Source organism: Nyctibius grandis, chromosome 7 (genome assembly GCF_013368605.1).
Source record: "Nyctibius grandis isolate bNycGra1 chromosome 7, bNycGra1.pri, whole genome shotgun sequence".
Classification (NCBI taxonomy): domain Eukaryota; kingdom Metazoa; phylum Chordata; class Aves; order Nyctibiiformes; family Nyctibiidae; genus Nyctibius; species Nyctibius grandis.
The window spans coordinates 58,384,196-58,400,747 of record NC_090664.1 but is presented as its reverse complement, the minus strand read 5'-3'; the positions used below and the strand labels follow the sequence as shown (position 1 = coordinate 58,400,747).

Below are 16,552 nucleotides of genomic sequence, written 5' to 3'. Positions count from 1 at the left end.
ACCTGCTTTCTCTGCTCCACCATCCCGTGTTGGACCTGAAGCAGGATGGGCACAAATCCTGTCCTGCCTGCTGGGTTTGCAGTGGTCACTAGGTGAATCACAGACAAATGCATCCTCACCTCACCACTTTTCTGTTTTCTGTGGCCTTTGGGGCTATGTCTGCACTAGTAAATCAAACAGGAGACCAGCTGTCATCCCAGGTGGACTCAGACCTTTGAATGGGGATAAACTGTCCTTGAGAAATGCCCACATCACCTGGTGATGGAGAAAGCAAAGGTGACCCCACTCTGAAGCTAGAGGCTTTGGCTAAGCACCAGCTGGACCACTCTGTTTGCCCTTCCAGGGCAAATCACAACCACACATTGTGGTTCCTTCTCTGTTTCTAGACATCAAGGTCTGATCCCTTCCTTACTAAAATCAGTGGACGATGTCTTTGGATCTCCAGCTAATAGATCATGGCCTATACACTCAATCAGGAGTTTGTGATCAGCCGAGGAATGATAGGAACAGGCTTTGACCAACGTACAGTCTGCTGTGCCTTAATGGCAGTTATTCCCCTGTTTTGGTATCAGCATTTTCCCAAATTTTGCGTGAATATTGTTCATGCACATGAACACTCAGGAAAAAAAAATCTATTATATATGATTTGTAATTGAAAGGATTAAGAAAAGATTTCTTCCCCTGTACATCCCTCGTGCATGTAATTTTTATTTATGTTTAATAACAGTTTTTAGACATTTAGTCTAAATAATCCAGTGGTGAATGCACTTCGGTCAGGGCTGCATTTTATGAGGGGTGTTGTATTTGTTTATAAATAATTTTATGGCTTTTGCTAATTCCTTGAACTTTGCTAAGTGATTGTCAAACATGTTGTTAATCTTGAGTTCTCAGTAACAAATACAAGCACATAGTGAATCACTGGTGGGATTTTTTGGTCTTTTTTTTGTTTTGTTTTGTTCCAGCAGTGAAATGATACTAAGAAATTTCTTTGAGTGAGAAAATCAGGAGGGTCATTTCATCTACTTGGCAGGATTGAAGCACAACGTACTTCTGGAAGGGTGGAAAGCCAGAGCCAACATATTCAGTGTTCTTCTCTCTCATATGTGGAAGCCAGAGCCAACATATTCAGTGTTCTTCTCTCTCATATGTGGAAGCCAGAGCCAACATATTCAGTGTTCTTCTCTCTCATCAGTGGTTCAGCCACATGGGATGCTAAATAATGCAGCTGTACACACTCTGACAGCTGACTGTTAATAACTTCTGCCCCCTTTGATTGCCTCCAGAAGCCATACCAGCATCTGGGAGGAAAAGGCAAGCACTGTGTGTAGCTGGGCTGACCCAGATTTCTGAAGAGCTGGTTAGCTCTCCATGCCAAACTTTCACTAGAGTTGACTTCTCTTGCAAGATTGCTTAACTTCTCTGTAATACTATTGTGAATAACAACCACAACAGCAATAATAAAAAATGAAAAAAGATTATTCTTTGAAAACCTGACATTTCAATAGCTGCCATTTGGTGGTAAATAGTTATGATTGAGTTTTGACTTATTCTAATGACACAAAACAAAAAAAGAACAACACAAATAAATACTGGCTTTTAAAGACCTGCTCATGTGTGTCTGCAACTACTGGAGAGGTGCTTCAGTGCCTGACAGAGGACTGTCTCTCAGCCACCACACCCCCTACCAGGTCTGAATCTAACACTCTGAGGTGTCGAGGGGAGGAGGTTTTTCCCTTGACTTCACCAGGCTTTGGATCAGGTCCTAATGTGAGAGGTTGTTTAAAGAAGATGTGGGACACAGAGTCAAGACCCTAACTGCTCTTCCTGACCTCCTTCAGAGTTTTGGGGAAGTTAGTCCTTGATTTGCTCTCAGAAGACCAGCTGATTACAGTGACTGGATGCATCTCAGAAATGCTGGTTGATGTGACCCAGCAGCTGTGTCTAAAAGATCAAGATAGAGAATAGATTATCCCGTTGGCCCTACCTACATCCTAAAGGACTTCTGCAAACTTGCCCAATACCTCTTTCCTGTTCCATTTGAGTAACAGCCAGGTGAGGTCAAAATGCTTCAGGTACTAGAAACTTGCCAAGAAGGGAAAAAAGGAATAAGAAAAAAAAACCACCCACCATGAGGAGTTGACTCCTAGATTGCATCAAGGGAATAGCAACGTTATGACAGGGGCTGAAGAGAGAGTCCAGGCTGGCTCAGCCAGAGTCCTTCCATTGGGGAAGGACATGCTGCAATAGGAAGTTTGGTCACTGTTCCTAATTTCCCACTTCTGGGCAATTCTGAATCCTGCTTGGCAGAGACCCTTGGCTGGGTGCTCAGATGATATGAAAAGGCCCCCAGCACAGTGCACTGTTGGCCAACAAGGACGGTACCTCTTCATTGCTGCTGAAGACATGAGATGTGTCAGAAAACGACCTTTTGGCACACCTTGCAAAGACCACCAGCAAGGGAAACTCTGCACAGTGACAAAATCTCCCTGGTCTCTCTCCTCTGTAGGAAGGAGGCATTTCCATGTGCTCTTCCCTTCAGAGGCAACACAATAACACTTCCTCATCTGAGCATCTCTAGGCAAACTCAATGACTTTGGTTGAAGTCATGCTTGTTTACACCAGCTAAGGGTCTGACCCAGTGTGCATGTGTGTGTGTGTGACCAAACCACAAAGAACAGGAAAGTTCAGAAGATGTTCAGAGGGAGACCATCCACAAACCATCCCTGTGCTTTTATCCAGCAAATTTTGCCTTCAGATCTCATGAAGGTAGGTTTGTCTGGCTGTATCTAGCAGCTTGTGCTTCTGGGTGATACAGGCAGAGTGATGACGGAGTCTTTCTCCTCATGAGGGTTTGGATGAGTGAAATGCAGGAAATTCAGAGAGGAACATGAGAAGCAATTTAAAGGTTTAAAAAATAACTGAAGTCTGTTTCCGTGAGCATCCACAAAAAGGGAGGGCTGAGTTAGCTACCTCCTGAACTGAGTTTAGCCACACACACGCGCAGGCACACATACCCAAGATCTGCAAATCCCCCACCCTGCCTCAACACACTTGGTGGGCCCCTCTCCACTGCTGCATCTGGAAGAACAAAAATGTCGCACATTCTGATAACCACATTTTCCATCCTAAAATTGCTCTGGTTTCTGGCTTGCTACTGAGACTCAGGTCAGAGAAAGGAGAATAGAGTTTTCTGCCTGCATCCAACAACGATGAGCTGTTAACCCTGCCCACCCCAGAGGACCATTTCGCCGAGGAGTGAGGTTGCCCAAGGGAAGAACATGCGACCGGTTGTACCGAGCTCTCTGCGTTGAGCGCTTATCTGCAAGACTGGGCAGCTATGACCCCCGAGGGGTCTTGACCAGTGTTGTGTGTGTTACCAGGCAGACTTTACAGGGAAGGAGCAAACCAAACTGAAGATGCTGATGCCCAGGGTGGCTTGTACCCTCACAAGAAGATGGCACTCCCCACAAGACTCTTGCTTTACTGGGTGAGACTCCCGTCCTCCTTGGCCACCCACACTCTCCAAGAGGTCCAAGGACCACGTGCCGCTTTGCAACCCTCCCTCGTGAACTCTCAGTATCTCTGTTGTTCAGCAGGTAGCAAGGCCCGCAGGTCTGGATAGCCCTGCCTCCGTTAACACCAGGGAGGCTTAGATCACTGAGTATATGTACGTGATCAACAGCTGGCCACATTGGTGGCTCACTTTTTTTTCCCATATAACTTAACCTCTCGTTCCACAGAACAGAGAAACTGTATGGAAACCCTTGGCATCCGATGCGTGGCCTGATATTCTTTTGCCCACTAAATGCTCTCCAGGAACCTTTTTCATCCTTTTGCTTCTTTTTTTCTCCTCCTCTCTTTACATCACTGTCTCTCTTTCTTCTTCAACAAGTACTGTGGGTCTGTCTCCATCGTAAAGCCCAGAGCCATTCAGGTACTCCTCATCCTTGTTGTACTGCTCTGGTCCAGAAGAAGGCATGGAGTTTTCAGAAATGGAGCCATTTTTTACATAACCTGGCAAATTCCGGTGTCCATTGAGGGTCCCTGGTATAAGTCTTGTATTGAGATGGAGGGCAAGTGCCCCTCTTGTGGCTACATTTGTGATGCTGGTGTGGGAAACCATTGGTCCATAACTGTAGGTTGTGCTCCCACTTCGTGCTTTCCTTTTAAAATCAAGTGCTAAAGTCCACCTGCTCCATGACTTCTTTATTTCTGCTTGGACCTGAGAGACAAGAGGAGGAAAAAAAGCATGAGTGGTAGGAGAGAGGGGCAGAGAGTCATCAGAAGGAGTTAGCATCCACAGACAGAATGGGTGAGGAACTCTGGAGAGTGAAATTGGAAGGAACAGTAAATTCACATTAAATCTGCCCTTTCATAATGAAATATTTGACATTGGGAAGCTTGAATGGATGCAAATATCTAACTGAAAATGTGGGTTCACTCTCTCCAAGGGTTAAGGGATGGTGAGCAGCACATCCAGGAGTGAGTCATCTCAATGTACCATGAGCATCAAGTATAAGTAGGATGAACCACCTTAGGAGGTGCCTGAGTCTCTAGAAATTTCCTCTAGAAAGGAGCTAGCTGACTACTTTAGACTGAGCATCCCACTTTTAGAAAGTTAGGATGAGATAAATTCCTTTTATGGTGTGGATTACATCTTGGTTTTATGTTGCAGAACATAAGCAATGTATCTGTAGTTGCATTTCCCCTTAAAATCCATAAACTTAGGCCAAACCAGCTTTATGCTGGGCCATGAAAGTAGCTCTGCTCTTTCCCAGTGTGCATCCACTGACCATCTAGTTTCTTAGTTTGCAGCCATAGAGACAACAAGGTCATTAAAGCATATAAGTCTGGAAATAGAAAAAAAAGGTCAAAAAAGCCTGGATGATCAAAAGATCTTGCTGGTCAGGCAGCTACTCTATCAATCTACTTTTCTTCCTGCCACAGATCTGAAATTAAGCAGCACTAAACAGCACTTTTGCTGGGAAAAGGAAAAACACATTTTTTTTTTCTCCATTAGCTACTTCCAGTAGCTCATTTATCGGTGACATACTGACCTGGATGTCTTACATGACCAAAACTGAGGGTGTGAACTTTCTGTGTGGACTGACAGATCTTTCACTGAGAGCAAAACAGGGTTGCATCTCAAGAGTAAGTGGGGATATGCTGATGTGCATCCACTTTATCATTTGCGTGTGAAACTAATCTAACAAAGGAGGCAAATAAGAAGCTCGTGACTCACCTCTCCATTGCAAAAACAGTATATGATGGCAACAAAAAATCCCTGTAAGGAGGAAAAACCAACATATTAATACCAGTCTTGCTACATGTGAATATCTCTTTCCTGATGGTGCTGCCCAGTGTCCCTCTGAAATCAATGACATTCTTAATATGCTGTATATAATAACGTGTAAGAAACCTTGTGCTGTTCAGTAGCACAAGAGAGACAAATAGACACAGCCATTTCACCACAGACTATTGACAAAGTAGATGATAGACTGTATAAACTTTCTGGGTCATGGTTTAGCTAAAGGTCTTTCACCCCCAGATCTTTTGCAAAGGTTCTGAGATGGTGATGGGTGCCTGGGAAGGTGGTGGGGTTTCCCTCACTGGAGATGTTTATGTATATATTAAATAAATATTTCCAGTGTTTTACATGTAGCTGATCCTGCTGCAGGATAGGAGGGTGGAAAATGGTCCTGATGGGACTTTTCCAGCCCTGGTTGCAAGTAGGGCAGCCCATGTGTGGAGAACTGGCTGAGTGGGATCAGCAAAGGAATTCAGATGTGGGCAACCCATCCACATCTTTTTGTTGGCCAATGTTGGCTCAGGTCTTGCTGAGGTCACCCACTATTTGATCCCATCTGCACCCAAAAGGAATTGTGGAAGCACATGAATGAGAGCTTGGTCCCCATCTCCCTCACAGATTCTCTAAACTGTCATCTGGGTAGACCCACTGTTCACCTTTCTTCATCCACGCTGGTCAACCATGACGACAGGTAGTAGCATGCGAGCCAAGAGATAATCTTTCAGGGGAGGGTGTGCAGTGATGATCAAACACTGCTCTGCTTGTAGAGAGCTGTGGATTCTTGCTGCTGTGTCATATAGGACCAGTCCTGTAACAGAACCTGCCTTTTGCCCAAACCTAGACCTGCAGAATCCATTCACAGGACTGAAAGACATCTTGGGACAAGCAAATTGGAAGCGAATGTGAAATAATATGTCTCTGTGGATCTATACTAGCTTATGTTTAACCTGTATCCGAAGAGATTTATTTTGTGGGGCAAGTTATCTTTCAACAGGAACACTTTTGTTGGACACATTGAGCCTTTATAAGTTGTGTTTTGCAAATATAAAACACGCTTGATGCTAAAATATTGTCAAATCACCTTGTGAAAGAAATCTGGTGTGTTGTAAAAACAGCCATTGAAATTCTCATAGTTTGCCCCCATGTTTTAAGAGTTACAATACCTGGAAAGAGTTGAACAGCATTTCATAGTGCATTTGAACTTGCCAAAGAATCCCTGACACATCTGTGTATGGCATAGCCATGAAAACAATATAGTGAACGCCAAACAGAGGCATAAGGACGAGGGTAGATTTCAGCAGCTTCCTGCAGCAATAAGGAAAGAGAAAGACACAGAGGAAATTAGTGGATGGAATGAACTTCCCAGCCAGACTCATCTACCTCCTACCTTGGACATAAGTCGTACATAATTTCTTTCTTGCTCACATGCCCCCTTGGCTCGGCTTGGCTATCTTATAATCACACAGGCACTGTGTCCACCTGCAATTTCAAACTGTTGCTTCTCTTATGGCATGTGACACAACCCAGTCCATCCTCCAGCATGTCTTGATGTGCTGGTCTAACACTCTCCACATGCATGCCCCCTTGTGATACTGCTGTAGGTACTGGAGATGAAGACACTGAGATGTCTTTTTCAGCCCCAGACTATCCCCAGCTTTGGGTCAAGATCATGGGTAGAGGGTGGAAGGGTGACTGGAAAGAAATGTGTGCTGCTGCTTCCAGCCCTCAGCCTCTGACTGGCACTAAATCTCCTTGACCCTAAAGGATGGTTCTGCTTCAGCTTACAGTGATTGGACATGGTCCTGTACAACCTACAGTAGCTGACACTGATTGAGCAGGGGGTGGTTGGACTAGATGACTTCCAGAGGTCCCTTCCAACATCAACCACTCTCTGATTCTATGATTCTGCCTGCTTATTGAGGCAAGACATGAAGGTCCACCCTCTGTTAGTACCTCCTGTGCAATGAGCAGGGCTGGTGGAGAGGGAGGTGCATCTAGGAGCAGATTTGTTCTAGATATCGAGTGGAAAAGGATGGTGCACTATGGGTTAAGCAGGAGGTGAAGAATCTTGGGAGGTGCTTTGGACTGCAGTATCACCTGGGAAGCTCCTAGTTAAAGAAGAAGCTCCATCTGAGCATAAGACCAGTGCTGGGGGCTGGGGAAGGTACAATACAACCCTGAGTACTTGGCTGGGTTTGCTCCTGAGGGAACCAGCCTTGCCTGGAAGTGATGTTAATTGAAGGATTAAACCTTCTGCCAAGAGTTACGGCAAGTCACCAAGTGCAGGCAATTATTGAGAAGGGCAGACATCACTACCAGAAAGGCCTGGTACCTCCTCTGTCCAGCAACTGGAAACCACTGAGGGAATTTAGCACATTAAAAGGAGAAGGCCTCATCCAAACCATAATTAATAGCAAGCTTCGGCCAGGGAGAAATAAACAAATAGATAAATCAGAGGCCTGACAGGGCAGCAAAGAAAAATGGAGAGGTGTTTTCCTGCCAAATCTCATTCCTGCTTCAAATGAAACGTCTTGTGTTTGGAGAGTGAGATGGTAGCAATGAGCTCATGGTTTGCAGCCCGAATCATTCTGTTCTTCCCCTCTGCATGTGTCATGCTGGTCAGTCCAGCTCAGAAGATTATGAGAAGCCTCAGGAGCATTCAAGCAGCTGAGGTGTCTCAGCAATCTGCTTTTTCTGTCCAGTTTTGACCATGCTACAAATATCCTAAATTGTCAAGAGAGAAGAGCTGGCAGAACAAAGGAAAACAAAACAAACAAGGCAAGGCCAGATTTCCAGCAAAGAGTCAGGAATCTTTTTTCATTTCAGCAAAAGAACTGAAAGACCCGCTGAAGGGCAGATTGAACAAATAGACCAAGTTTACAAAGCACAGGAGGGAAATAAATAAATTGGTACAAGTTTTAGGGGCTTCAACAGCATAAGCAATGCTTTTATTTTTGCACTCTTGGTTCAAGGCCAGCACAGTCACTTCCAAACTGGCTGAAAAGACTGAATTCCTCTCTTTCACCTACGAGGCAGGTCCCCCAGGTTGGATTTGGAAGGTTTAGGAGATGTTTAAACTGCTGTTGATCCATTCTGCATTATCAGACTTGGAAGACAGCATTGTTCTCGCTGTATTTTAGGTGTCTAGAGTGTAGGCACCATGAACTTGTCACCCTGGGCTTCGTCTGTAGTCAAGGAGGTGAAACGGGGACTTTGACATCTCCCAAAAAGTGGAGAGGGTACGTGACTCACCTGTACTGTTGTCTTGAATCACACCTCCCTGCATTCGTCTCTCGTAGCTTGGTTGCTAGGACTCTGATAATGTTGATAAAAAGAATAAAATTTACCTGGAAGAGGTGGGGGAAAAAAAACATCAAAGAAAGGATAACTGTTAAAAAAGATCCAGACGATGATAGTGTTGTTTAGTCATTGCTTTCCCCAAGATGAGACAAGGGGTTGTAGCACACTGTGACCTGATCTTGCTGTGTGTGAAGCTGCCCCTGGGAGAGCTTGTCCTGTGGAAAGGGTGAGCTCCACAGGAAAGACCCAGTGTTTGGTAGGATCTGGTCAGCAGCTGTGTTTAACCTGAATGGTTGAGAGAGAGAAGGGAATGGCTTTCTCTGGCAAAGTGTGGGTATCTCACATGGAAACATCTACATCTGAGCTAGCCAGCCCAGCAGACACCTGATAACTGGGTATGATATCAATAAATAAGGCGGTCATTACCAGCATTTTGAGGCATGGACTACAGACAACTCTCAGTATTTTTTCACATCATCTTTTTTTAAAACTCCATACAGTGACATGGGTCATTTTCATGGCCTCATGAACCTCTCAAACTCAGCTTGGGGTCCAGAGAGCTGAGCAAAATTAGGTTATATTTATCTCTTGCAGCCCACCTGAGATTAAGATCTCCTAGGTCTAAGAGAAGCATTAGTAGGATGTCTTTCCATATTTCCATGTGCAAAAGGAAAGAAGGGCAAGCAAACTGCTCCATGATGAAGACATAGAGTTGACCTAGCTAGAGATGACAGATCAAGAATGCAGACAGACAATATAACTGTAAAACTTCTGTTGTAGGTCTACTGCTAACTCTCCCTCTGGAGGAGTGTTTAGTATGGACCAGATAAGGACAGTAAGGAAGTAGTATCTACTTCCTATGCAGGGAGACATATCTATGAATGCATCTTGTGGCCAGCTGCTCAACCAAGTTATCTAGTCCTACAGGAATATGCTTTTGACGACGCACGCAGCAAAAGGTAACGACAATATCTCATGGCTACGCTGTCACTTAACAGAGAAGAAAAATGGGGAGATGTTTGAGGGGTTCCCAGCTTTTGGAAGTCCTCAGAGATTGGTTTCACTAGGGCTGGGATTATACCTGCTGCTGCCCCAGACAAACCCATTCTTGGGACTACAGCAAGGCCACAAGCAGAACCATTGTGTAACTGTCTGCACTGGGCAGATCCACATTGCTGGGCTAATAGTGGTGTCTAAGGGTTTCTCTAGAGGTTTGCAGCAGTCATTTGACTTCTCAGATGCCAGTACAGCAGCATTTCAAGGAAACAAATAACCATGCCACACACAGGCTCATAGTTTCATGCCAGAAGGGACCATTGTGAACCTCTAGTTTGATCTCCTGCAAAACGCAGTCCATAAGACCTCCTTGTATTCATTTTTCTTTGAGCTATAGCAGATCTGGGTTTCAGTGTTTCCATGACGGAGATCCTACCACAACCATTGGCAAGTCATTCCAATGGTTAATTATCCTCACTGTTAAAACAAGTAGTTCCCTGAGCCACTGAATGAAAGTGGCCTGTTTTGCTATGGCTTTGTCTTCTGTGGTTGGATTCCTTCTCCTTTAACGAGGTGCAAGCTCATTTTGAACAGCTCTCCTCTGTGTTAAAAAGGGGGTAAGGTTGTACTACGACCTTTTCCTTTAAGTGGCATTAGTAGAATTTCTCTCCCGTATCTATTTGACTGTTTTCATGAGGTTTGTGGGAATTTAAGATCCGTGAAACCCCATTCTCTTGGTTACATTTGGTTGGAGTTTACTGACTGGCACAAAAGTTATAAGGGAGGGATGGATAGACCGACAGGCAGAGAAGCACACAGCCTGGGGGCATATAATTCATTTTTGTTGGAAACCAATCTGAAAGGAAAAAAAAAAAGGCAAGCTTTGTTTCTCATATGAGCTTTTCTAGCTTCAAAGGCTCAAAAAATGGGATCTTGTTCTGCATTTGTCGGCTAAACTGAAGATATCCAACCTTATCACAGTCAGGAGGGAAACTCCTCTGGCTTCCTGAAGCATGTGCTAAGTTTTAAAAGAAATCCAGAGAACTGAACAACATCAAAGTTAGCAGCAGAATAGAGGGATTTTAAGCCCCTCAGCCTCTAAATTCTCTGCAAGCACATCCAGAAAATGCATAACTTAGTCTAGCAACATATGACCAGCCAGTGTGGGAATCGAAAAGGCAGCCAAGTGAACAATATGAACCCACAGAAATTAAACAGAAACAACCCACAGAATATTTTTGCATGATGAATAGTTGCATTTGCAAATAGCCAGGTTACAAGCACAGCAGAGCCTCATGGAGAAATGTTATTTTTACAAGGACGAGCCTCAATTGAGCTCTTTCTCCTCTGCTAATTGGGCTTTAAATTAAATGCAATGGGGTTGCTGGCATTCATCTAGTTGAACTATCTGAACTTTCTTCTCCATCCTACTATTTCATTTCCAATGAACACGATGTGGGTTTGGTGATGCGTTTCTTCCAAGGTGAAGAACTAATTGCTAGAGCCAGGCAGAGAATTTCCACCAAAAAGAAATTCTGATGAAGAAAAAAGCCCACCTCGCCAAGTCTAAAGCAAATCACCTAATTGCATATATGAGCATATTCACCTCAGAAACTTTCCTGCTGTTTATATGCAGATTGTCTGATTTTCTTCTCACCCACACCGATCATCTTCCAAGACCTCCAGATCTGTGAGTCAGAGTATGTAGAGCTGGATGCAAAACCCTCTGAAGACTATGGAGAGGTTCTTACTGACTCCACTCAGCTACTCGTGGATGAATGTAAAGGGGGGTTAGGATGTGTGGAAGTGGAAAAGCTCTTTTGCATGCTCTTTTGCATGCATACATCCTTTCTGTCCCCTCTGGCTCCTGGGTGGGAGCTGAAGTCATCTTCTGTCAATGACTAACATCATGCCTGATCATAGCTGGGATGGTTTAACTTTCATCCCCACCTCTGATGTATCCCAAGCTTTTATCAGTTCAGAAAGGTAAGTCTGAAACAATCTGATGACACTGAAACATGCCTGGGCAAAAGGTTTGGTCCAGCTACGGAACCCACTGGAGATGTCTGGTGAGAAGGTGTTATGACCCCTGAGGGTTTTCAGCATCTCATGGGTTGGAAACATTGGTTTGAATGTTTGTTTCATTAATGATTTTAGGGTCTTACGCCTGTGTCATTTTTCTCTCGTAAGCAAAACTTGAAGTTGTTCATAAACACCTCTGCTGTCTGCAGCTGTCAAATTTACAGGCAGGTCAGATATAAGGTCCTTAGACTGGATATACAGAGACTCCACACTACTAAGGCAGGAGCTGTGTTAACAGGGTGATAAGAGTAGGGCAGACTGACTCAACTCTTTGCACTGAGCCTGCATTGACTAAAGGTGCTGCCTCCCACCCCTTGCAATCAGCCAGTACTCACCACGATAGCTGCCAGGATGGGCACCTGAATAATCCATTTTAAATTGCCAGCACTCAAGTCCCAACACCTGAGAAGAAATTGACATCTCATCAGGAAATCATTGGTTACAAAGAGCAATAGACTCAAGTGTCTTGTTGGACAAATCCACCCTGGAAGCACAAGTTCCTCCAAAGCCTGGTGCAGTGGAAGGACCTATCTCTAACCCTGCCTTCAGTCAGCATGGCTTCAAAATAGCCCTTCTCCTGCTTCTACACTATTCAAAACTGAAACCACTATTAAACATATTTAAAGTTATGCTCTCCAGATGGTGGAACAGCTTTTTCCACAGTCATCAAGTCTTGTCCCTTCTGGGCAGGAACCCACCCTTTTCCACTTCTTCACCTCCTTACCAGAAAAAGCTATACTAAAAGTAATCCAGCTTTCACGACAACAAGAGAGGCTGAGATGGACTAATATTGCCCCTTGGAATAAACCCACACAACTTTGCATGGGGACAGGTCCTGTTTGAAGACATGGTGATGGGGACAATCCTGTGGTTCTACATTCAGTTCCTGTGCTTCCTTCAGCCCTGTTCTGGCAGTGAGACCCAGCCATGCCCTAGGAAAGTCTTTATCTCCTTTTCATCTTCACTCTTTATCCAAGTGAGGAATGGAAGGGCAAACTGTTGGTGGCATCAATGTTGGGCTACAGTCCTCCGTCTGTCGAGAAGGAGCTGAACACTATTTCCTCCCAGGCCTTTCCAGCAGCCATTGAATAAGGTCACTCAGTGTTAATTACTCTGTTTGAATTCTCTCCAACCACGGAGAGAGGAGGGCCACAGGCTTTTCTTTATCTGAGCCAGACACCCCCTACATGGCAGCTGCAGTTTTCATTTCACTGGCCAAACGCTGCCCAGGCAGCTATTCAAGGAAAGCTAGAGGCAGGGGCAGAGAAACCACCAGTGCTGACTGAAAGGCTTATGAGGATGAGCCTGTGCCAATGCATATGTGGCATACTTCAGTAGCTGGAGCTGAAATCCCGCTTGGAAAGCAGTGTCCTCCCAGGTAAAGCCATTTGAAAAGTTGCCTGGGGACCCCCACACTTTTGCTGGCAAATAAAACCCATGGTGTGGTCAAGCCTGTGCATTTTTTGGGGAAAACATGATTGGATTGGGGTTTCAAGATTGGATGCTATGGATCCTTCGTTCAGAATACTGTACAAATATGAGGCCATGAAGGTGCATGTGTAAGAACAAAGAAGCAGCTGATCCATATCTTGATTCTGACAGTAGCCAGAAGCTGGTATTTAACGCGGAACAGGCAAGCAGGTAGTGATATTTTTCTACAATATTCTTCCAACAATCTGCAGTTCAGGGTGGCTTCCTGAGCCAGAACATTACTGAGTATTTAATACTTGTGGAATAATTTATCTTCCATGAATTTGTACAAATGCTTTTTAAACCTAAGGACATGCTGACATCCACACCTCCTGCAGTAAGGAGTTACAGCTTCACCACCTCATCAGCGCTAAATTGCCTCCTTTGTGCTGAACCTGCTGTCTCCCAACTTCATTTCAATTTATTCAGGATTTTAAAGACCCCTGTCTTGTCCCTGCCTAACTGTGAAACAGTCCCTTTTAGCCCCAGGGGTAACAGCTGCAGGGGTTCACATTTATCAATTTCTGTAAAATGAAAGGAAATTAGGAAAGTTCCAGCCATCTCACCCTTCCCTGCCACTCCACATCCCCCCAAAAGTCTGATAACTTCATAGTAGAAATCACTTCTGACTTGGCCTGGTTCTTTTTTTCCTTTTGATTCACTCACAAAGTCACCTGTGTCAAAAGCCCCACAAAAGCATCGCATGTAAAATAGAGGAAAGAAAACCTCATGAGACTTACTCTGTGTCGGCTAGAGTGGCTCTCACGCTGGCCCACGCTGTAACAAATACAGCAGGGAGTCCTGCAAAAAACCACAGGTCAGACAGGGTGAGTAGAGGGACTAGAGGGCTCTGTTATCATAAACGCAAGTGGAGTGGGCTAGAGGAGGGTGGAAGGGGGAGGTTTTGAATATTCAAGCATAATTTAGACTAGGAAAGCCTAATCTCGGTCTTACATCTGTTCTGTAGTCCAAATGGTAAACCAAACAGTGGCAGGGAGCATTTTCCAGAAGACAAATGTCATAGCCTTGACATGTCCACCCTACTGAACTCTCCTGGCTTTCAAAACGGAGCAGTTTCCTTTCCCAAGTTGCTGGCCAGGAATGGTCCAGGCTTAAGCTACCTCCTCATGCATGTTTGGGAGATGCCCAGCTGGGCTGGGACTGAGATGGGTCATGGACTTGATGGGATAAATCATCAGGTCTCGTGCCTTTCCTCTAGGACTACTTTATAGATACACAGACTGTAGTGCTTGAACCTGGGTGACTGATACCTGCTCCAGCCAGCTCATTCAATTTGAAGCAGAGAAGGGTTTCGTGCAGCACACCCTTCCCAAGGTATTTGTTCCCTTCCCCTGACGTCAAGGAACAGCAGATCTGGCGTCAGGCTCAGACCATTTCTCCCAGCACAGGGCTGGATGATTAGAAGCTCTAAGTGTGAGAGACTTGCTGCATGGAGCAGAAAAATGCTAGAATTTAGGGTAATGCTTGCAAAATACTCTAGTCAAAGGTTCACTCCCAAATGAACTATCCTTATTTCAGCATAGTTACACTCAGCATCATCTTTTCCCTGTGAATAGTAAAAGAATCACCAAAATCCAAATGCAATCTTCTATTTATTTTTTTTTAGGGTCCAGTCCTGCTTTATTTGTACAACTGAGTCCCCTACTGGCTTCCCTTAAAAGGCAGGATCAAATCCACAGTAGCTTCCACAAATTCAAGAAGAATAACTCCTTTCAGGTGAAAAAAAATTTTAAAAAATAAATAAAGGCGACATTTATCACCGATAACTGTAAATATGCTGTTCACAGTCTAAGCTCACTGGGGCTCGGCGTGCATAAGCACACGCTTAACTTTCAGCATGCACTTAAGTCTCATTAGAGTGCTTAAAGGCTTTCCTGACCACGGACGCTTTCCTGAGCTGGGGTGTGGAGCAGGGACGCCTGTCTCCTACACGCATGGACAACGGGGCTGTTATCTTGGTTGGAACCTTTAAATGCCACGGTAATATAAGAAAGCATAAATAATTAAACACAGAGCCTCACTCAGGCCCAGCGCAGCAGCACTGCCTACAAAGATACATTTATAAGGAGTGCACCCTGCTTTACAGTCCCCTGCGATGGCTGGCACTGGAAAGAAAATACTTAACCTATTGCACTGGGAACCCGTGAGCGTGTTGAAGCTGAGGGCTCGGGGAAGGTGATGATTTATTGGAACAAGCACTGTCTATTTCCTCGTCACTGTTAATCACCTCTCTATGAAAAATACGTGCGTGCTCTGGACTACTGGCTGAGCTATCAAAGGCTTAAATGCATATAACTTTGGTGATATCATTGGTGATATTCCAGTTTATATCGATGGTGAAACTGGGCATGTTCAGAGGCTGACATGCCTGCTGCCTGCCTGCGAGGCGGTGGATGTTGACGCGCTATCGTGAAGCTCTAAGCTTGAAAGATGGATTGTTTCAGAGATTTGGGTGGGTTTGACACGTGCTTGTTCCTCCCTGGCCTGTCCTGTACTGCAGAAAAGACACTGTTCCCATTCATACTAATTTTATGCTGTGTTCAAGGATCCTAGCAACAATAAAATATACAGGAGAAAATAATTATACCTAAAAAAATCCCTATGTGTGGAGTTATTGTGCCCTGTGCACTGTTGCCTCACTCCCTTCAGGCAAGCTCAGGAAAAGGATCCTCGACATTTTTTGCAAGACACACAAAGTGAATTCCTGGCACCAGTTTTATTGCTACATTTGTCTTTCTGCATCTCTTACATCGTTCTTTCTTTGCAATGTGAACAATGGTGAATGTTCTAAACTTAGAAAAAGTGGTATGAATCCTCCCCCTCCCATTCCTCTGCCCCATTTTTAGATTCTCTCTATGTCAAATCCACAGTAGCTTCCACAAATTCAAGAAGAATAAGTCCTTTCAGGTGATTTTTTCTCCTGAGTCTTTCAACTTGAAGAGTCAGAAGGCTTAGCTTTGCCCTCAGCATCTCTTTTACTTTCAGAGGGTGATGACTGACTTTTTGGTGTCTCCACTTGAAAGTGTCTGTGATGACCCACGACTGACAATCCTGCCTGATCAGCACCCACAGCGCCCATTGATGGGAGAGCCACTAAGCAGAAAATCAGGACTGAGGTCCTCAAAGTTAGACATCCAAAGACAGCCACAAACAGCAAGACACCCAAGAGGATGCAGCTCCACGAGCAGGAAAGTCACACATGATTAGATGCATCTGGCCAACCCACCAGGGAAAGGAGTGTCCAAAAAGCCTGTGATCTCCTAGGTGGCTGTGAGCACAGAGATGCAGGCATGGAGGGATGCATGTGTGTCCTCTCCCTTGCACGTATGTACCCCACGCAGGATGAACCCCACCGGGCGGTGATGCCGTGAGTGA

General features: G+C 44.8%; 1 protein-coding gene across 2 annotated transcripts in view; it reads right to left on the bottom strand.

Moving 5' to 3' along the window:
- Nucleotides 1-3,859: 3,859 nt before the first annotated feature.
- The window catches only part of PTH1R (parathyroid hormone 1 receptor), a 124,511-nt gene continuing 111,818 nt past the window's right edge, over nt 3,860-16,552 (bottom strand). For both annotated transcript variants that reach the window (XM_068405309.1, XM_068405310.1), the window contains 6 exons: nt 13,897-13,957; nt 12,022-12,088; nt 8,561-8,655; nt 6,472-6,613; nt 5,243-5,284; nt 3,860-4,222 (listed from right to left, as the gene is read on the bottom strand). In XM_068405309.1, the coding sequence (XP_068261410.1) occupies nt 3,860-4,222; nt 5,243-5,284; nt 6,472-6,613; nt 8,561-8,655; nt 12,022-12,088; nt 13,897-13,957 (770 nt within the window). The remainder of the gene's footprint in view (nt 4,223-5,242; nt 5,285-6,471; nt 6,614-8,560; nt 8,656-12,021; nt 12,089-13,896; nt 13,958-16,552) is intronic.